The sequence below is a fragment of the Tiliqua scincoides genome, chromosome 6, assembly GCF_035046505.1.
Source record: "Tiliqua scincoides isolate rTilSci1 chromosome 6, rTilSci1.hap2, whole genome shotgun sequence".
In the NCBI taxonomy this organism is placed as follows: domain Eukaryota; kingdom Metazoa; phylum Chordata; class Lepidosauria; order Squamata; family Scincidae; genus Tiliqua; species Tiliqua scincoides.
The window spans coordinates 24,252,900-24,274,515 of NC_089826.1; the positions used below are offsets into that span (position 1 = coordinate 24,252,900).

General features: G+C 45.8%; 1 protein-coding gene across 1 annotated transcript in view; it reads right to left on the reverse strand.

Moving 5' to 3' along the window:
• Positions 1 to 16,718, reverse strand: part of COL25A1 (collagen type XXV alpha 1 chain) — a 425,608-nt gene extending 408,890 nt beyond the window's left edge. The window contains exons 1-2 of the mRNA XM_066632336.1: positions 16,413 to 16,718; positions 14,908 to 14,977 (exon numbers count right to left, since the gene is read on the reverse strand). Of these exons, the coding sequence (XP_066488433.1) occupies positions 14,908 to 14,977; positions 16,413 to 16,718 (376 nt within the window). The remainder of the gene's footprint in view (positions 1 to 14,907; positions 14,978 to 16,412) is intronic.
• Between the last annotated feature and the right edge of the window lie 4,898 nt (positions 16,719 to 21,616).

The window sequence follows — 21,616 nt, forward strand, 5'->3', positions numbered from 1 at the left end:
ACTACAATCTGGCTTTTGCTTTCTGCACTCCATTAAAATTGTCATTGCTAAAAATCGCAGATTATTTGCTCACAACCACATCTGAAGGTCTATATTCTATCCTTATCCTTCCTGGCATCTCTGGTGCCTTTGATATAGCTTATCACCCTCTCCTCCTTCAGCTTCCACAACTGTGGTCTTAGCCAGTTGTCCTCCTATCAGTCAGATCACTTCAGCAACATTTCAAACAGAGGAAGCTTTTCCTTAACCCTCTCTATTAAGATCACTCAGGTTTTTGTTCTTGGTTTAATGCTATTCTCTCTCTTCACTCTCTCACTGGATGATCTCATCAAATTCCATGGTTTTAAGTATCACCCCAATGCTGATGACACTCAGTTGTACCTCTCTATCCCAGATGCCTGCCTCTCATCCAGTCCTGCAACTCTCTTTCATGTTTGAAATATCCAACTGGATGTCTCATCACCATCTTCAACATTAAACATATCCATGATGGATGTACTTATTCTTCTCCCCTCCCTTGGTTCATGCTCTGATCATCTCCTGTCTCTACCTTTTTCTAACCTTCTCCACTTGCACATTCTTCTTACACACCCCTGTCCACAATAATTAAGCTTGCATCATTCAGACCATGTGACGTCCCTCTTCAAATCCCTCCATTAGTTTCCCATCCTCATCTGCATTCAACACAAACTTCATGTGCTCATCCTACAGACATTCATGGCCTTGTCCCATCTTTTGTTATTCATGTCTCATTATATCCCTACTCATGACCTCCAATCCTCCACCATCTTTAGCCACCCAAAGATGATTTGCTCTCTGTCAAGAGAACCTATACACTTTTTAAATAAATACTACTCCACCAATTCTCAGCTGCTATCCCTACGTGTGGAACTCCTTCACTAAACAAGTATATGGTGCCACCTCTCTCTTCCTTCAGATACTTCCTCAACAACCATGTGAGAAAAGTCCTGATGGATCAGGTCAAAGGCCCATCTCATCCAGCACTCTGTTTCCCACAGCGGCCTACCAGCTGCCACTGCCAGCTGCCAGAAATACTTTTGTCTTGCCGTTGCTCCAGGCAACTGATATTCAGAGACATACTGTCATTAAACCTAGATGTAGTACATAGCCGTCATAACCACTGACACAAGGCCAAATCCAGTGCAACTCCCCACACAGTAATGCAGCAGCACCAACATGGTGCTCACTGCATTCTGCAGGGGAGTTTTGGCCTCCAGAGGCCTCCTCAGGGAAAGGAGTGGAACAGGGTGGGGGTGGGTAGAACAGGGAAGAGATGGAGTGGGGGGGAAGGAAGATTGGGTCTGCAAAGGGAGCACCATCAGTGGTGCCTGCCAAAACTGAACCACCTTCCTGGGCCTGATTCACCTTCAGCTTTCAAACTGGACTTGCACCAGCAATATCACTGGTGCAGATCCAAGTTGACTCACCAGGCCTGCAGGGGCATACCTTGGGGGAAGGAAACAAATGCACCCTTAACCCAAAGTGCCAAAACTCCCCCACAGGATACAGTGGATGCCACATTAGCATTGCTGTATTGCTACACAGGGAGCTGCAGTGGATCAGGCCATGTGTCTGTGTCAGATGCAAAGAATTCATTCAGTTTCTCTGTAGTCTCCATATGCTCTTTAAGCTTCCTTTTTACTCCCTCTCATTTTTTAACAGCCTAACCACCTCCCTGACAGCTTTCCTGCTTTAGATGTATTTAAAGTTTTATTGTTTGCCTTGATGTTTTTAGCCATGCACTTCTCATATTACTTTTCCACATCCCTTATCGTCATCTTACATTTATTTTGCCAGAGTTAGTGTTCCCTTTTCTTCTCCTCATTTGGGCAAAACATCCTTTTTCTGAAGGCTATACTTGCCTTGTATAGCTTCCTTAACTAGACTTGTGAGCCACTCAGGCGTCCCCCTGGACCTAGTAGTGGCTTTCCTATGTACTAGGTAGTAGTATACATTTTAGTTGAGTTTCATTTCACCATTTCGATGTAGAGCTTGACTGAGCTCCTTAATCCTCATTTTCAATTGAAAACATGATTTAAGGATACATGGCTGCATTTTCTCATATGACCACTCCTGTCACTGGTCTTGTTGAGACCCAATGCTAAGCTGTGATTAACTTAGCCCAGTCTCAAGTTTGCCAGGCGTGTGGAACAGAGGCGCCGAAACAGCCACTGCTGTATTGTGTGGGATCAGAGCAACAGCTGGAGGTCTCCTCAGGGTAAGGAAACAATGGTTTCCTCACCCTGTGTAGAACTCCAGCAGCCCCTACTCAGCTCAGCGCCAGCTACTTAGCTTGCGCAGAACCAAGGAGACCTGTGATGGACTCCGAGGCTCAGAAGGGGGGATAGGAGTCGGTGACCATCCCCGCTCCCCTCTTAGGCCTGAAACGCCCACTGGCCCACCCTCCCCTGCCCAGTTTCGTTCTCCCCACCCTCCCTTATCCAAACACCTCCCTGCTGATTAGGGGGTACACTTACTGCCATGCGCTCCTTTTTGGTATCCTGCTGGTGCAGAAGTCCAGCACCAACTGGTGCTGGCCTTCCTGCCAGCGCCACTTATTGCCTTTTGGCACCTTTTGTGACAGCTGTTCCTGGCGCAGCATGCAGGCAACCCAGAGCCCTGAATTGGATTGGGCTGTAAGAAAACTCACTGCTTCCATTCCTGGTTCAAAAAAAACTGGAGTTGCACCCAAACTCAATAAATCATGGTTTGTTCTAATTACCAGGGATAGGAAAGTCCAGCACAGCTTGACTCAAGTCGAGTTATGAGCTTCCATCCCCCCCCCATGACTCAACTCGAAAACAAGTGCTAATGGGCAGACTTTCTGAGTCACCCGGAGCTGTTTTGAGACTCGAGAAGACTCGGGTTTCAAGTTGTTCCCTTTAGAAAACCTAGCCATGGAAAAAAAACAGGACTGCTGCCAGGGTGTGTGTGTGTGTGTGTGTGTGTGTGTGTGTGTGTGTCAGAGTTCTCTTTAAACACTCCCCTGATGTCTCATCCCATCTATAAACAAGGCAGGAGGGGGTGGGAGGGACTGCGTAAGAGCAGGGACAGAAATGGCAAGAGGGAAGAGGGTCACACGCAGCGGCTGTGAGGCTTACCAGACCAACCTAATCCTTTGCAACTGTACTCAGAAGTAGTCCCATTTGTGCTAGTCATTCAGTGAAGTTTCCAAGTAACAACGGAGTCCACCAGTAGTGTAGCTAGAGGATATGCAAAGCACTAAATTTTGCAGGGAGTCTCACCTTGGCTTGCAAAGCACTATGTGTTGCACAGAGCCTCATGCAGGTGTGGAAGAGGTTCCTCCCCTTCAGAGCAGTGATGGGCAGTGCAGGGGTGGCAGGTGAGCCAGAACTGCCCCATCGTTTTCCATGGAGAAACACTGTAGCTGCCCCACATGCTTACATCCGAGGAGGTTCTCCTTACACCTGAGGAAGCAGTTCCCGCCTCCCTCCCGTCCCCTGCTCCCTACTCAGCACTCCTCCTCCTTGCCCTCTCCCCGCCTCAGAACGCCTCCTCCCTGCCTTCCCTCATGGCCCCACCTACCTCTCCACCACCCAGCAATCTGCGCAACCAACGAGCAGAGAAACATTGGTGATCTACCAGCACTGAGCTAGCACTGCCACTCTGCTGGTGCTAGAGCCTCGTAAACATGCTTTACGGTACTTTTGCAACAGTGTGAGTTGGCGGTAAGCCTGCACGCACTGTTTAGAATTGGGCCTGATCAGCTAAACAAATCATTAAGACGGTATCTTCACAATGAAATTTCTTATATATCTAAGTATAAACTACAAATACATAACATGCTACACGAATGCTTTGTTTTTACAAGGTTGGCTTGCCTGCAGTGTTTACATGTTTTCATGCATTTTCATGCAACATCGCTGAGGCTGATTTGATAGACTTACCATGGCGAATTGCACAGTAAGCACGGGAACACTTCAAATGAAAAACTATGAGAATCTTGGAACAGCAGCACAAAATAGAGGCAAGAACAGCAGAAAACAAATGCAGATGGTGAAAGAAAGAGGCAATTCAGAATCATGACAACACCTACAAACTGGAACTTATTCTAAGCTACAGGAATTTTTTTTTAAAAAAAACTCTAGAAATAGCAAGCCAGATTTTGGAAATGCTGATGTTGTTCAGCTAGCTGGGCATGAAAGAAGACAGAAAAGGGTAAGGCATTCTCATACACCGAAGTCTAAAAAGGACTTTTTTTTAGAGTTACTGACACATTAAACAAGTATGGAACTTCAGTCACCATGTTATATAAAGGATGTCTGTAAAGCTGCTAAGCTGTTTAGTGGGCACATACAGAGCTGCAGTACCTACTGCAGACTGTCTCATCCCCTATTTCCACATTATTCATATTCCCTTCAAACTGTCAGTAACTCTCAAAGAGGAAAGTTCGCCACAGAAGGCTGTGTTTTTTCTCTCACAGACCCTTGACCCAGAAGGGAGGGGGATGTTTAATGTTCTGTTCTTAAGCAGGGTGAGTTTCCTGTACAATCATTTCACAAGTTTAGTGCCAACTCCTGCTGAAATGTGACAGTGTTCTGTCCCTGACCTCAGTGCAACCAGACAGACCCAAAGGGATATCAGTCACTATCGTGTCATTTTTTATGTATAAGAGAGTGTGTACTCTGAGGCCTCTAGTCTGCAGAATAATTTTTTTACACTGATGAATTGTATATAGTCTTTTTATTTTATTTTATTTTTTTACTTCAGCATTTTACCCTAGTTCTTCTTTGTCCATCTCACTAGTTTCTTCATTGGCCTTTCAGGCTGCAATCCTAACCATACTTTCCTGGGAGTAAGCCCACTGAACAAAATAGGACTTACTTCTGAGCAGACCTGGTTAGGATTGTGCCCTCATTCTCTTAAGTAGAATTCCTCTTAAGCCAGAATTTCTTGATAACATTTCTCCTACTTTATACTCCACAGCCCAAGCATGAGTTTTGATGCTTCACCCTTTCAAACTTTGTCAAAATTATGCTATTATGATCTTGTTAATAGCTCTAAAATATGTTCATTTCTCTCTGAAAATACTGCTAATGTTTCTATTCTATCTGGGTTTGTGAAATTATTATTGTAAAAACTTTTTTGATTGTTTTCTTTTATCCCATTCTGAAACCATAATTACTTATCCTTTACTCTCCAGCTCATATCACTTGCTTATGTGCAAATCTGGGCATGTTTCTTCTCTTCTTTCTTCTGGCTTCCTTCTCCTTATCATACTTACTCTAAAATCATGCTTCTTACATATAATTATTTAGAGCTTGAATACCACACTCTTCAGCTGAAAAAGCTTCAAGACCAGCTTACAGAAAACCAATCAATGGAAAAATCATTACAACAGAAAACTGGGAAGGGGGGGGTTACAGCTCTTTGGTGTCTTCTCCTCCGCCTCCTCACCAGGCAGTTGGTGGGTCTATGGCCTCTGTGAGGGGGAGAACCACAGTTCAAACTTCAAGAGGCACCAGCTGCTAAAGGAGGCAATCACAACTCTTTTCCTTGCTGGCCTTTTTTTTTTTTTCCCTCTTCCTCTTCTTCACAGGGCAATCAGTGGTTCTATGGCTTATCTGAAGTCCCTGCTACTGTTCTTTCCTTAACTTCTTTCAGATTCTTTTTCAAGTATCACAATCCTCTCATCTCAATCTTTTATTTAAACGCAAGATAATATACTTTGAATTCCTTGCCCTCATATATTCATACTAGCCAATCCTTCTGGTCTTTGAAGAATGCTTCAAGACATATATGTTTTCACATCTTAACTTATTCTTAAGCGTCTTAACTTCTTCTGTTTCTTCACTGCCTTCCCTTCCTCTTTCCTTTTTCTCATGTGTCTATTTACTCGGACTATAAACCTATGGCCAAGATTCTATTTTTTCTTTCCCCCCTCTCCAAGGATCATTATTCTTTTTTAAATCTATATTTTTATTTTGTAGAGCACCCCAGTCTTCTAAGCACTTAAGAAATCATAAATATTATTATAACAAGTATTGTAACAGGATTAGTTAAAACAGATTATTTATGAGACAAAACAAGAACAAAAATGTTTGGGGGAGAGGGAGGTCCTCTTCCACCACCACACTCTTAACCTCAAGACCCTTTTCATCCTGTCACGCTCCAACCCTTCCCCCCAACAATGCTCTAAAAAGCCCTCTCAACCTTACCTAAACGGACCTCTAAGTTTTCTAATGTTCAAGAAAGCAGGAATGGGGAGCCACCTGGGAAGGCAAGATAATGTACAGCGTTCACAGAATTGCCTTGTCCTCTCACCACATTTCTTCACTTCTTTCACTCCATCAAACTGAAATTCTGCATGGCAAAAAATTTTGGAAGTGGAGAAATGGCTAGTGGATAGGTGTGAGAGTATTAATAAGTACATACAGAGTGGGGTGGGTAGTTGAGCAAAATGGTAAGCCTTGCTCCACCCCACTAATGACGCAAAAAGCCCGTTCCTCACCCTGACCCCATGATCAGTATTTGTCTCCAGTGACAAATGCTGATCAAGGGGTGGGTGGACATGGAACGATCATCAGTGGAAGTGGGGTTACACATGACAATGACATCATTGTCATGGGCAGGTTTTGCTGTCTCATTAATCCTGCCCCTTTCCACACATACAGGAATATGCACGGATAATATGTGAGAAACACAGCCATACACACTTGTTAACTCTTGTGTGTGCGCTGGTCCCAAGCCTGGAAAAACAGGAAGGGTTGGATAATGACCTGACAATACCTTCGACGCGCGGATGACACTACTTTACTTGCAGAAACCAAAATAGACCTGAAGTACCTAATCAACAGGTTAAAAGAAGAAAGTGAGAAATTTGGCCTTGCCCTAAACATCCAAAAGATGAAAATCATGTCCAATGCAAGGAATGTGAACATTAAGATAACAGTTGATGGTACTGAACTTGAATGTGTGCAAGAATTTACATTCCTTGGGTTACAGATTCATCAAAGCGGTGACTGCAGCCCAGAAATTGCACTAGGTCAAACAGCAATAATGAGCATGAACCAGATATGGAAAAGCAAAGACATAAGCTTAAAAACCAAGTGCAAATTAGTCTGAACTATTGTGTTCACCATCATCGCCTATGGCTGTGAAGGTTGGACAATGAAAAAAGCAGAGACAAGGAAAATTGATTCATTCGAACTATGACGTTGGAGAAGAGTCCAGGATATTACATGGACAGCGCACACCACCAACAAGCAAGTACTAAAGCAAATTAAACCAGACATGTCATTGGAAGGAAGAATCACCAAACAGAAGTACCTTCAGAAGTTTTTTTGAATCATCAAACAACGGCTTGCCTATTTTGGCCATGTCATGCAATCAAATTCAATGAAAAAAGCGATTATGCTTGGAATGGTTGATGGAAAAAGAAAGCCAGGTCGTCAAAGGACAAGATGCTGGACACAATAAAGGCTGACTAATCAGAACATAGAGCAACTGAAAGACATGGTTCAAGACTGAAAGCACTTGCGCCACTTAGTCCATAGAATCATTGAACGTCAGACCAGACTAAATACGGCTTGAAGAAAGAAGAATATGTGAGAAGGAATGTTGGGGTGCCCTCCTCCCCGCCAGACCCAGACTTACCATTGCGAGGGGGCCAAGGAGACACAAGGGGAAGGCAGCTTGGCCAGACAAGAGGGAGAGCTGCCTGGCACAGGCAAGTCTGCCTGACAACCTCCCACTTCCCCAGCTTGTGGGGAGAGACCTGCTGACAGGGCACCTCTCCCTGACTGGAGCACCTGGTGTTGGGAAGAAGATGGGAGGCCAGAAGGACCTGACCCAGTAAGAGGTCAGGGAGGGGGAAGAGACAAGGGAGGTAACAACAGGAAGAGAGGCCCTTGGGGGGTGTCCCTTTTATGCCTTCCCCAGTAAGGAAGGGGTAGGGGCTAGAGAAGGAAACAGCCAGGAGGCCCAAGATGAGGGCAGAAAGCCGGGGCTGGAGAGGTAGAAGGCTGTGTCTCCAACAGCTCCTGCCTAACTCAGCTCCTAACTCTGTCTCAAGGGCTATGCCAGGGAGGAGGACCAGGGTGACTTAATCCCCGCCCCCTGAGGCCTCCTGCAGGGCCCCAAACAGGGACCATCCACAAGCAGAAGCTGCCTGTGTCCCCAGCTCACCAGACATCCCAACAGGGACTAGGATATGATCCACAAATTGCTTTCAGATGGTGTGTTTAGGACATTTCAGCTCTAAGTCAGTTCTCTTTATATGCAAATTCGCTATTTGCAAATCCACTTATCCATGAGGAGCAGAATTGCTACCTTCTCTCATTATCCGCGCCTCTGTTCTCGTTATCTGCTATGCAGAGACCTTCCAGAGGCTGCAGGGATCTTCAGAATGGTGCCTGTAACCAGTGTGGACCCCTTTAAAATGGATGATGGAAGCTTCCACCATTCATATTAAAAGGGTCTGAGCTGACTGCAGGCACCATTCTGAAGGTCCCTGCAGCCTCCAGGTGTCTGCAGCATTCAGAGATATTTTGGCACTTCCTGCTGCACTCTGCTGGCTTCCTGAAGGTCTCTGCTAGATTCTTCTAATGGTACTCCTTCCCCCCCCCCCCGAATATCCCTTGTACCTAACAAACCACTGATCCTATGGGATTAATGGGATTATCTGTGAATTCGCTATCCACTAAGGTTTCCAGGAACTTAACCTTAGTGGATAATGAGAACCGACTGTATTTACTTCCCAACAATCTCCAGGAAAAATGAATGCATGTGCCTCTTCGATATGACACCAGACCCTTAGTCCATCTGCCCAATATCACCTGCTCTGACTAGTGAAAGACTAGTCAGTTCTTAATGAAAGACTTTTTCCAGTCCTACTACCCAAGATTCTTTAAGTAGTAATGTCAGGGATTTTGAAATTGCATGCAAACTATGTGTCTTATGGGCCTTAGGGTCACGAACTTGTGAATTTAGTCCCCTTCAAGTTAAACATGACTTGAACACAGCAGTTGGTTTAATATTAATTCCCCAAGAATGCACTCTTCTTAAGACCAGAAGCTAGCTTAAATATATAGCAGGCAAAAATCAACAGGTGAAACTTTTCCTTCATGAAGATGCAGTGGCAGGAAAAGTTAAATCTGTTAAATTCTGTTTGCCATTTTGATTTGTCTGAGATATGGTGGACACTAACAGCTACAGTTCTAAACTGATTCTCTACCTTGAGCATAAAGGACAGAGAATAAGGATTGCCAACTTCTGAATTGGCATCAGACAGTTTGATCTGCAGGAATTAGCAGGTTATCATGCTTAGCTTCATGGCTAACTAAAAAATTTACCAGGTGATTCCTGAATATCTAGCATCTGTTAAAAGCACAGGCTAGGACAGGTTTATTTTGTTTCCTCACCCAGTGGCAACTCTATTTAGAAGGGGGAAGGGGCCAGCAAGGCCAGCTTTAATCCAACTGGACAAATTGATCCCAATTGGGCCCTGTGCCTAAAGGGACCCCACACCAGGGCAATCTATTCTAGTCTTGTATGCAATTTTATATTTAAATGTGCTTAGATACATTTGGTCCATTTATTTACATGCACTTTCTAAGCGCATATTCTGATTGCTTTTCATTCTACCATAGAGACATAATTCATTTTACAGTATTTATATTTCTATGTTTCTACAGACCTTGACTGTGAAACTGGGGACCTGCAAAAAGTGTTTCCAAGGGTATCCGCAGCACTGGCATTCCTGGAGGGGGAGCAAGCTAAGTTTTTCAGGCACCTGAACACAAGTATAAAGCAGTCCCTCCCCCTTGCCTTCAGAGCCCATCACAGCTGCAAAAGCAAAGTGGAGGCATCTCCTCCAACAGTTTTTGCAAGGAAACCTGAACACTGCAACAAAGTCTGAGATTACTAGTTTATGGCCCAGACAAGCATTTTGGTAGTGTAAACAGCTTTACAGCTATCACCAGCAAGCAGGAACAGTCCAATCTGTGCAACAATGGACAGTGGATGCCTGCTGCCATCTTTAAGCTCATGCAGGGATCAGGAGGGAGGGGTGGAATGGGGTGGGGATTTGCAGAACAGGGAGGCGGGGGGAAGAGTGGATGGGGCCCAAGAAGGTGGCAGGTTCAGCAGAAGCAGTGCTTGCCAAATCCTAACCCCCGTCCCAGACCTAATCCGCCATCACCAGTCAACGCGGGCTTGTGAGATTGCTGACACATGTCTGAGTTGATCCATGGCAACAGCAGGGGCTTACCCTGGGAGAATGTTCCCTATCCCTGACATGGCCTCAACATTTTGAACTCTCCCATGGGATACAAAGGACACCAATTATGAACTTGGTCCTTATGCCACCCAGGGCCAGGACCACAAAACGACTCCCTATGCCACCCCAGACTGTACTGGGCACGTCCACAGGCTTTCTAAGGGCCAGAGAGACTGCCCGCAATCTCCCTGGCCCCCAGAAAGACTTCTGAAGCCTCAGAAAAGCCTTTAAAAGTCTATTCCAGTTTTTGCCAAAAACAGGAAGTGTCTTTTTAGACCTTCTGGAGAATTCAGAAGGCCCTCTGGAGGCTGGAGAGGCAGCAGGCAACCTCCCTGGCCATCAAAATGCCTTGGAAAGTTCTGTTTTTAAAAAAAGATGGCAAGGGAGGGGTTGCAGCAGCAGCCCTGGGTGGCACCCCCAGGTGGCGCCCTGGGGCATTTGCTCCCTGGCTCCCCCAGTATATCAGTGGAGGACACCATGATGACGCTGCATGGGGAGTTGGGCAGGTAGATTGGGCTGCCCATTTACATGTTCTTAAATGCAGCAGTCATACATATGATCATGTTTAGATACAAACAGCCAGTTCTTTAGAATGGACTACTTATCAACAGATTAGGACTGCATTACCCCAGTTCTCATCCCACTACCATTTGAAAATAAAAAAGACTTAACATTCATATAGTGATCTCCAAGCATGAAAAGTGCTTCACATGCATTATTTTAAAGTAGTTCTTACAACAACCTTGTAAGGTAAGTATAATTATGCCCATATTTCAACAGCTATTGAGGCAGTAGCAGCACAATTTTATGCATGTTTACTGAGAAGGAAGCCTCCCAGGAAAGAGTGCACAAGACTGCAGTCTTGGTTGCTGAATGCCACCTACTGAGTCCATGGGAGAGGCAAGAAGGGAAATTCCGATCTGCGGTTCATCCTCTTACCCACTATGCTGCATCAGCTCTTAAATCCTTGCTGTTCTAACATATTTAACTTGCTATTCATTCTAATCTTCAAATTTCCCCATCTCCAACGTATGCCATTTCTATACATTTTTCCTTCTACCATTTTAGGATATATCTTTCATTGCTTATCATCCAGTTGATTTAATATGATGGAACATAGTACTAAAGTAATAGAGCGTGCTCAGGTAATCTTTGGTGTAATGTAGAAATGTCACAAGAAATTAACTGGGGAGCTCAAAATATTTAGCTCAGTTACAATGTCTTGCATACAAGGATTAGTCCAATCCCAACCATGATCAAACAAGTGCAAGCAATCAGGGTTATGTTCAGCCTAAACCTGAAACCCCCTTCTGCCACTCCCACATCCCCTTTTCCAACTCCAAGGCACCCAAAAACCTCTGGGTAAAAGGAAATGAACAAAGATAGCCATTCCAGGCATGACAGAGAAACTGTATCCTATTAGAGCTGGACTGGGGCTATATTAAAGCAATGTTTTTAGTTTAGTTCTGTTTTTGTTTTTATTTTAGACTGGTGATTCCTTTTTTACTTTTTTTGTAAATGCTTTTGCATTTTCATAACAGAAAAGTCATTTATATTAAAACTTAAACTAAACTTATGGTATTTGTTGCCATATCAATATATGAGTTGTTGCACAAATATAACTGTTTACTACATTTTAGTGTAATTCCAGATACTTGTCAGCACAGATATAAGATAATAAGGCACTCATCCGTTGGTTCTATTACAGTGCGTTTAACTTCACGCATTTTACTTGCAAGAATAAATTTAAGATGTTTCAAGGTCATACCTAAAATATAAAGTATGAACATGACTTGTGTTTACAAATATGTGTATCACATCCCAATCCTATCAAATCTCCTCCGTGCCAATGCAGCAGCACCAGCACAAGTAACGCTGTGTCCCCCTATGGGGGACGTTGCAATACTGGAAGTCTCCTCAAGGTAAGGGGACATTCATCTCCTTAGCAGTAGATAAGCCCCAGCTTCAGTAATGGGGCAACTTGGACCTGTGCGTGCTTATCAGCAGTTGCTAAATAGCAGTAGCACAAGCTCCTATAGCGCGTACCACTGCTGCCAATCTCACCCCCCTTCCCAGCCTGATCCACCCACCCCCATCCTGTCCACCACCCACCCTGTTACAAGCTGTCCCTGCCCCTCCCCCACTCCTGTGCTGCTGAAAGCAGCCCTTACTTGCTCCAGCATGCACTCCATCTGGATCTGGTGGGATGGCACAGGCCTTCTTGCAAGGGCCATTAGCTTCTGCACGGTTGCAACATGCTTTATGGCATTTTGAGACAGCTGCGCCTGCAGAGAACTCATTCTGCCAGCGCAGAAACACAGCAGGATTGTACCGTCATAGATACAGTCAAAAAGGAACCATGACTGGCTGCAGGCATGGTGTACACATTTTTTTGAGTGTACGTCAAGTGATATGCAGGCTTAACCTCTGCATAATATATGAAGTGGCCCTCAACTCTAAGGTTAAGTCAAGCTCTAAATTTGGTGGTTTCTATTGGGTTAGTTCCCATGCTTAGAGATCTTGTTCCCAACAACATGTCACAAATCAAATATTTCAAAGCTCACATGTTAAAAAACTAAATTCATAATTACACTGCGAGAGTAATCCTAACTGCGCTCCTGACTGTAAAGCACATTCGTGCCACCAGAAGAGGAGGCTGCACCAGCAGGGAGGCCTGCACTGCCCCACCAGTGTGGCACCTCAACAATTGGCCCAACAGTGTCAGTAAGGTTGAGCCAGGCAGCAGAGGGGCAAGAGAGGTAGAGCGGGGACAGACTAGGCACTGGAGGATGGGATCCGACATATCCTAACCTCCCTCCCTGCCCTCCCGACATTACACCAGGCTTCCTGGATTTGGCATGGATTCAAGGAGCCCCAAAGAGCAGGCTGGGGCTTGACATGGGGTAAGGGAAAAAAATATCACCCCAAGAAGACCCCCAGCCACCTTCTAACCTGTGCTAGATACAGCCTGGCTGTGCTGGTACAGGTTAGGATTGGGCTATGTTACAGCTCAATATCATTTGCTTTTAAATTAGGCTTTTTGTTAAAGTGCACACTTTTAATTTCAACAAGTCTGAAGAAGGATAGCACTACTATATCCCTACATTCTAAAGTCATCTATGTAAACATTGCAGAAACTACAGACCAAGATACTTAAACAGTATCTACTTAAACAGTACCACCAAAAATACAGATGAGAAAGAAATCATAAAGTTTTACCAATTAGTGATCCAATTTTCCAGAACTCAACAGTTAAACCGCATGCAAAGAAGTTCCACTGGAGTTAATGGATTTCATTACTGAGCTCATATTCCTTATAATAATATACAACATGAGACATGCAGTCACTTGGTAAAGTATCCCTCTATAATGATGAAGGAAGCAGTAACTGAAAAAGTGTATGAATTCTATAAGGCAAACTGAAACCAAACACTGAAATTATTTTTGGTGCTGTTTTCTGAACGGTCTAATGTACTTGACATATTGCTATTTCCCTTTTCAGATGAGTCAAAAAGCAGCAGAGAACAGATGCAATCCTATATGCATAATGTCAGAATATCAGCCCAATCCTAACCTTGGGATGAGCTGGTGGAACATGTACATGCTGTGTCAGTGCAAATGTTGCAAAAGTGTCATAAAGCACTTCACAGCGGCCTAGGAGCTGCTGAAGCCAGCAGAAGATCCAGCACTTGCCGGTCTTGGTATGTTTCATGCCAATTGGAGGGAGGAAGAAGGGTGGGAGGAGGGCGATGAAGGGACGGGCCCAGCCCACCAACACGAGGCAACACAGACATGCACAAGTTGCAGATCCTGTGCAGGTCTGAGTTACCCCGTTGCCCATGCTGGGCCTTACACCAGGGCAAGGAGACATGTTGCCTTACCCCAAGGAGACCTCCAGCATGGGAAGTCCAAGCATAGGATGCAGCACTGGCTGTGCTGGCCCAGCTGCATCAGCATGGGGGGGGGGAGAGAATAGGATTGGGCTGTAAATCTGATGCATGTTTACTCAGAAGTACATCCTCCTAATGAGTTTAATGGAGTTTATTCTCAAACAACCATCTGCAAGACCAACTTATTTCATCTACTACAGAGTAAGGACACAATCCTAACCAACTTTCCAGCACTGGCATAGCTGTCCAATGGGGCATGTGCTACATCCTGCAGTTGGGGGGCAGTCATGGAGGCCTCCTCAAGGTAAGACAAGTTTGTTCCCTTACCTCGGAATTGCATTGTCCTTATGTCAGTGCTGGAAAGGTGGTTAGGATTGCAGGCTAAGTCCCATTTTAAGTAGTTTTTAATAAACAGGTTTAAGTTCATGTTCCACAGATAAAACCTACTTCAGGTCAAGATCTTAACACACAATGAAGAAAATCCCTCTGATGCCAGCAAAACATAATTCCACATTGTTGATTCAGGGCTGTCTCTATATTTTAACTAACTTTTTCCCTTCAGTCAATTCTAGCCTAGAGGTGACAAGAGCTAACTTTTTACCATTTTACTCTCAGTACAAGCAGCTTATCAAATGAACTATCTCAATATGGTATTCAATATTTGCCATTGCAAATGCGCACATGGCAGACACTAGATAAAAGCTGTGCCAAAATGGTTTGAATTTACAGAAAGATGTTCATGCTGTTCCTGTTTACCTGGTGGGCAGTTGCATTCTGTAGGAGTTTCTCTTGCCGTTCTGATTTTTGCCATATGCTCATAGGACTTCTGCAGGGGGAAGAGACAATGATACAAAATTTGGTGATACAGTCCTCCACAGAAGAAATTGGATAGGAACAACTGTGTGAATGTTCATTTGTTCACTCTTTCTCTCCCCTCCCCACATGTGAAATCATGATTTGCTCTTTCATAATCAGCTTAACACAGACTGGCTTCTTCACCTGAATTCCAGTATAACTCATGTCACTTTTTTGCCATGACAATGAGTAAAATTCTCTCTCTCTCTCACACACACACACACACACACACACACTCACTCACTCTGAGGGCTTTCCCCAGCATCACATTGTCCTAATATTTTAGTCTCTGTGTAAATACTATCACCCACCCTTTCCCACAGCATTAATGAGAAACAATATTAATGCAGAAAGATATTTTGGTGAATATCTGCAAATTAGAGATGAGAGAACAATGAATATTTTATATAGGAAGGTCAAAAGCTACCACATTACAGACATAACTGCTGCCAAGTGTACTTTGGAGGCTGCCAAATGGTCTCTAGGGACTGGTTCAGTCCAAATCCACTGAAACTTGGATCCAGATTTTATAGCCACAGGTCTGCATCTGCATAGGCTTCTTGTTGAGCCTCCAGTGTGGAATATTTTCTATATTCTGAAGGATCTTGGTAAAGCATTTTAAGAGCCACCATAAAGTAAAAGAAAAAAATGATTTCTCTGACAGTTTACATGCTCGCAGACATCCCTTATTGCCCTTAGCTGCATAGCACTCCATAGAAAAGACCCAAAAGCACCAAAGCAACCTTAACTTTTAAGATTTGTTTCAAACAACTGCCAACTAAGGCTCAGCAAGCAAAAGTTCCCAGAGTTCTGATCAAGCAGAATACTGTACTATGTATTTCCATCCCCTTTGCTTCCAGTTAACCCCATGCGCATGGTGTTTATTGTGGTAACTTCTGGAAAGTGGCATTGTACATACTTGGACATGATTTCTTCTTTATTAATGCGACTTTTCAGACTCCAGTTCCCAACGCTGGCATTCAAAATATGTTGCTGAGCTATGGCTAGAGGTTTTTGTTTCTGGTGAGGGAGACAGGATTACAGTCAAAGTCTTACTAAACACAATGGGCTTGCTTTGGAGTAAAGCGCATAGCACCGTTTTCAAAACGCCTCTAACCATGGCCCCAAAAGTTAGCTGAAACAGAGCCCTCAACTTCACACATTTTGCAATTTCACTTTTCCTAGCACGTGCTGCTCTCTCTTCCCAAAATTTATCCAGCTTCTCCTTCATGCCCCCCAACACACACTTATTGCCTTTGGCTAAGATCTCAGGGACAGATCCCCAGGCTGCCCATCCGTACACACACAGACACTGGTGGGCCAGCTCGCTCACCCCACTCACTCACTCACTCCCATCTCCTCCAGGGATGCCCCCGTCCCAGCCTCAGTTTCCCAGGCCACCACACCTGAGCCAGAAGCCGCTCCACTTTCTCCTGCATCAGAGCGTTCAGACGATCCCAAGAGGAGCTGGGCAGCAGCTGGTAGGACGCGGCGGTGGCGGCGGCAGACATGCCCCCCTGGGCGGCCTCGATGGCCCAGACCCTGGCCTGGAGGTCGCTGGTCTTCATCCCCAGATAGACGCAGGCGGCGGCGGACAGCAGCGAGAGGAGGAGCGCGGCCAGCAGCGAGGCGGAGGGCGCAGTCCTGCCGGCACAGCAGCGCCGGGCTCCGGCGCGGGCATCCTGACCCTCGGCTTCCTGGCTCTTCCCCATGGCCACGCGCGCTGGGCAGAGGCAGCCCCGAAGCCCCTCGCCTGGGTGGGCGCGCTCTGCTGCTCCTGGCCCGGGCGAGGCTCCCCCGCCGCCCCGAGCGCTCTCCCGGCCCCCCAAGAGGCAGCCAAGCCGGCAGGCGCGCTCACCACTGCGCCCAGAAGGCACGCGCCGGGGGCTTCATGGCACCGCTTCCCGGCGTCCCGCGGCGGCCGTCCAAGCGAGCAGCGCCAGGGCCAGCCTTCCTCCCAGGTGCTCTTCCCCCGACGGCGCGGGCGGACTTGTTGCTTCCCTCCCCGGGCGGCGGCTTCTTTGCGCGCCCAGCCAGCCAGCCCCGGGGCACTTCGGCAGCAAAGCCTCTCAGCGGAGAGAGCGAGGGACGGCGCTGCAGCGGCTGCTCTCTCCCTTGCCCAGCCTTGTGGGCGCCTTCAGGAGCGCTGTCAGCAGCGGAGCCTGCCGCTCTCCTGGCTGGGCTGGACACAGCGCGCGCTCGCTCGCTCGCTTGCTTGCTCAGCGCACGCCGCCTGCCAGAACCTTGGCGCGTCATTTGCATAATGTATTCACCTAGGCGGAGGGGCGGGCGCCCCGCCTGGCCAGTCCCCTCTTCGCACGCGCCAGGGCTCTCGCGCCGAGGCTGCAGCCCTCGCCGCCCCCCGGGAGGAAGACCCATTTGAAGGGGCATGCATAGCATGGTGCTGGCAGGCTGCAAGCGTGTCCACACTTCCCTGGGAGTAAGCCCCATGGACTGGGTGGACATGCCCAGGAGGAGGCTCTGGGAGGGCAGGGCCACGCCAGGCCAAGCCAAGAGCAGTGGCGTAGCTAGAGGGGGGCAAAGCGGGACGTTTTGCAGGGAGCCTCAGGGCAGCGTGCAAGAGGCCCCTCCCCCTAGGAGCCATTCTATGCAGGGAAGCAACATCGAGAGAGAGGCAGGGGTTGCCTCCGTTTTGCTCCCCCCCCCCAACCTGGAATGGCTCCCTGCAAACTTAGTGCTTTGCACCCCCTCTGGCTATGTCACTGGCCAAGGGTACAGATCAGGGCAGGAGGTCTGAGCATCAAGCCAGCAGGAGACTCATGATTCGCAGAGTCCCCAGGGATTTTGCTTCTTTAGACACCATTCGCTTTGCTCTCCTCACCCAGGAGGCACAGAAGTTGTTGTTTCTCTAATTCCATCCCTCTGTAAAGAACTCAGGATAGCTGACATGGTTTGTCCCCACAACCCTTATGAGGCAGGTCAGGCTAAGAGCATTGACATTTGAACTCAGGTCTCTCTAGCCCCAAGCCAACACCACTACTAACTATAGGCACAATGACAAAAGAGCAGTGCTTTCCAATTGAATTTTACAATGAGGAGGAAGAGGAGAAGCCGAGGAGGAGTAGAGGGCTGACATGGTTCCTCTTTTTCTTGTTACATTCTATTATATCAACATTTCCTTGTTGCATCCTACTATATCAGCATTTGGGGCTAAAAGACACCTGAGAGGGGACATGATTGAGACATACACAATTATGCAGGGGATGGATAGAAGGATGTTCTTTCTCCACTCACACAACACAGGAACCAGGGGACAGCCACTAAAATTGAGTGGTGTTTTAAAATAGACAAAAGAAAATATTGCTTTACCCAGAATGTGATTGGATGTGTCTGGCCTACCTGCCTTTAAAATGGGATTGGACAGATTTTCTAGTAGAAAAGTCCATCAGAGGTTACAAACTGTGATAGGTACGTGTAAACTCTTAGTTTTAGAAGTAAGTTATCCCCCAAATGTCAGGTGCAAGGGAGTGGCACCAGGATGCATGCAGGTCTCTTGTCTTGTGTGATCCCAGAGGCATTTAGAGAGCCACCATGAGATACAGATACCATAAGAATGGACCATGTGCCTTTGGCCTGATGCAGCTGGTGGTCTTATGTCATTTTCACAAAACAGACCCATTTGTTGAACCAGAAAAAATGTTAAAATCCTGGAATGATGAGTAGGGTCTGTTGGCAAGAGTAGATATTTCAAATACTCAGGATGTTAACCCTGATCAGGATATTAGGATTCATACAGCGCAATCAGCTCATGTCTACTCTGAAGTAAGCCCTTTCAACAGAACTTACTCCCATGCAAGTGCATATAGACCTGCAGTCTTAGAATGATACCATAAGAATGAACTGTGGCCAGATTCATCTAGTCCAGTCCTCTGCAGCAGCATTTGTTCCACCTTAGAGAGAACCCTCACCCAAATTACATGTAACAATCAGATGGCAGTAGTGTCATTCAAGGAATAGCTGCAAAGCAAGAAGTTCTGCAATCCTACACACACAGCACAATCCAAACCTTTCCCCCAGCCTCCCTCCCCCCACATATCCCATGTGCTAGCTCCTGGCAGTAGAAATGCGCTGTAAAGTATGTTTGTGGTAACTCAGGAGTAGGATGGGCCATTGCATGTTGGTGCACTGGCCTCACAGAGCCAGCCTCTTGCCTGGAAGCAGTAGGTTTTTGCCAGCCCGTTACCAGTACAGGGGAGAAGGTGGCAGGAGAGAGGAATGGGGAGGGGGCATTTCTGGGTGGGAGAAGGACCACCCAGGGGTCAGGTCAGGCCCAGGGTGGTGGGACTACCCGTGGCAGCGCAGGCCCAATCCCAACCCCCCAGCCTGAGCAGCATTACTCAGGCCACTCAGATTTGCACCTACAAAATAATGCCAAGTAGCCCCATAGGGTTGCCTGGGCATTTTTGGGGATAAGGGAAAGAGAATCCCCTTACTTTGAGTTGCACCCCAGCCTGCACCAAACCTACAGCACAGGTTAGGATTGCACCTTTATCTGAATAACAAATCCTATTAAATTCAGTGGAGCTTACTTTTGAGCAGGAAAGCACTGGATTGCGCTGTGAGCTCAGTGAAAACAAATGTTCTGCAATTCTGAGCGCGATTATTGAAAATTCTGAGCATGATTATTGGAAAACACACCAATAAAAGCAACAAACTTCAAGAAATAAAATATGTTCAGGATAGGAGCACATAAGTGAATGTTACAATTCCTTCTTGTTCCAAAGTTTTGCATGTGGGGCAAGGCTTGTCCCACCACAGAAGCTGGCTTGTACCATCTGTCTGGCCCCATATTATTTTATGCCCACAAGTTGAAAAAGTAGCAGAATGTAACTTTGGAAGATTAAGAATTCAGAGAATTCTTCAAAAATCACAATTCACAGCCCAATCCATTAAAATTATAATGGAAATAAATACATATATAAAAAATGTGCTGAGGTGTTCCATCCAAATATTCCAACTCCCTTCTAATGCCTACTTTTGGCTAACACCCTCCTTTTCCAAGAACAGCTGCAGTGTGCAAAGAAACAAACAACTCCTTATCTATAGCAATTAACCAAATTTATTGCTATAAACACTGACACTCCCTGCAAGTCCTCTTGTCCAGAGGCTTTCCCTCCCCAAAACTCCACTTAACTCAGTGGGTAAAGGTCTGAAGCCTCCAGTCCAAGTTCATGGTTTCCAAAGCACAGTCCAGTCTTTCCAGTCTAGTCTTCTGCAGCAGAGTCCCTCCTCTCCAACAGTGTCCCCTCCAGCAGAGTCTCTTCCAGCAGAGTCCTGACAGTCATCTCTTCTGTGTCCTCCAGCAGAGTCCTGGCAGTCCCCTTCTCCTGTAGGTCTGGGTCAGGTAGCCCTCTTGGTCTGGTTCCTGCTGGGTCAGGTGTACTATCAGGTTAACTTTGCTCCTTCTAAAGCTGCATTTTATCCTTGGATGTCTCATAATCCAAAATGCAGCTCACCTGTGAGCTACCTTGTTAGCCCCTTGTTAAATCCAAATTAGGTTCAGGTGAGCCATCTCTTCAGTCCATGTCCATTCAAAGTCCCATCAAGGTCAAATGAAGCTCAGGTGTCCATCAGAGTCTCCATTGGCCTTGATTGATTACAGCTGTGGAGCCAGCCTGCCCTTCCCAGAGCTGACAAACAGCTGTCAAAACATGGGATCACTGTCAACACCACATCATCCACCTGATGATCTTCTGATCTTCCATTACCAGAGGCTAAAGTGCTATGTGCTGTGGTATGGCACAGGTGTCATGACCCAAAAAAAGATGCATGGCTTCAAATGACTCACAAGCCAAATCTGGATCTTTGCAACAGAGCAAGATAGCTGCTTTCCCAATGCATCATCTGTGGAGTTTGGAAGTAATATCAGTCTCCAGATATATACAGGACTGAGAAATGTGCAGATATGATATGGAATGAAATAATCTATTTATGCACCTTTCTGAAAACATCTGGTGGCCATTATGGAGTCAGTTATGTTGAGAAACCTTTGCACCTAATATTTGTTAAGATCACTTTTTAATAATGAGACCAAACATAAGAACCAGCACTTCAGGACAGACCTAACTCATCTGCTGTGACAATGTCAGCACAAGCTAGCTTGTTTGTGTGCCTTTACAGCTTCTCATGTCTACAGCATCTGGTCAACCAGCATCAACAGTTACCAGATTTATTGTGGCAAGGCTAAACAAAATATAACAGTATAATGTAGTATTAGCAGGAAATGAGGCAGCACAAAAATAGAGCTTTCTAACAGACTGTGTTATTTCTAGCATTTATAAATGCTGTGTCTACATCTATAACAAATATAAAGATTCATTAATGTGCAAGAACATTGGACAAGCAGTTTGGTAGATAAGCAAACAGAATGAAACTGCAGATCTCTTTGGTTACCCTGCTTTCCAGAGCACTGGAAAAACATCCTGTATACAGGATTTATACATGTCACAAGTATATTACACTAATATGCATGATATTTAGGTCCCTACCCACCTTATGATTCTATGAACAAGAAATAACAAGCTTACAAGTATTGGGAGACACAAAATTATAGATCCTCTTAGGATAATGTTCAACAATAATGTTCAGA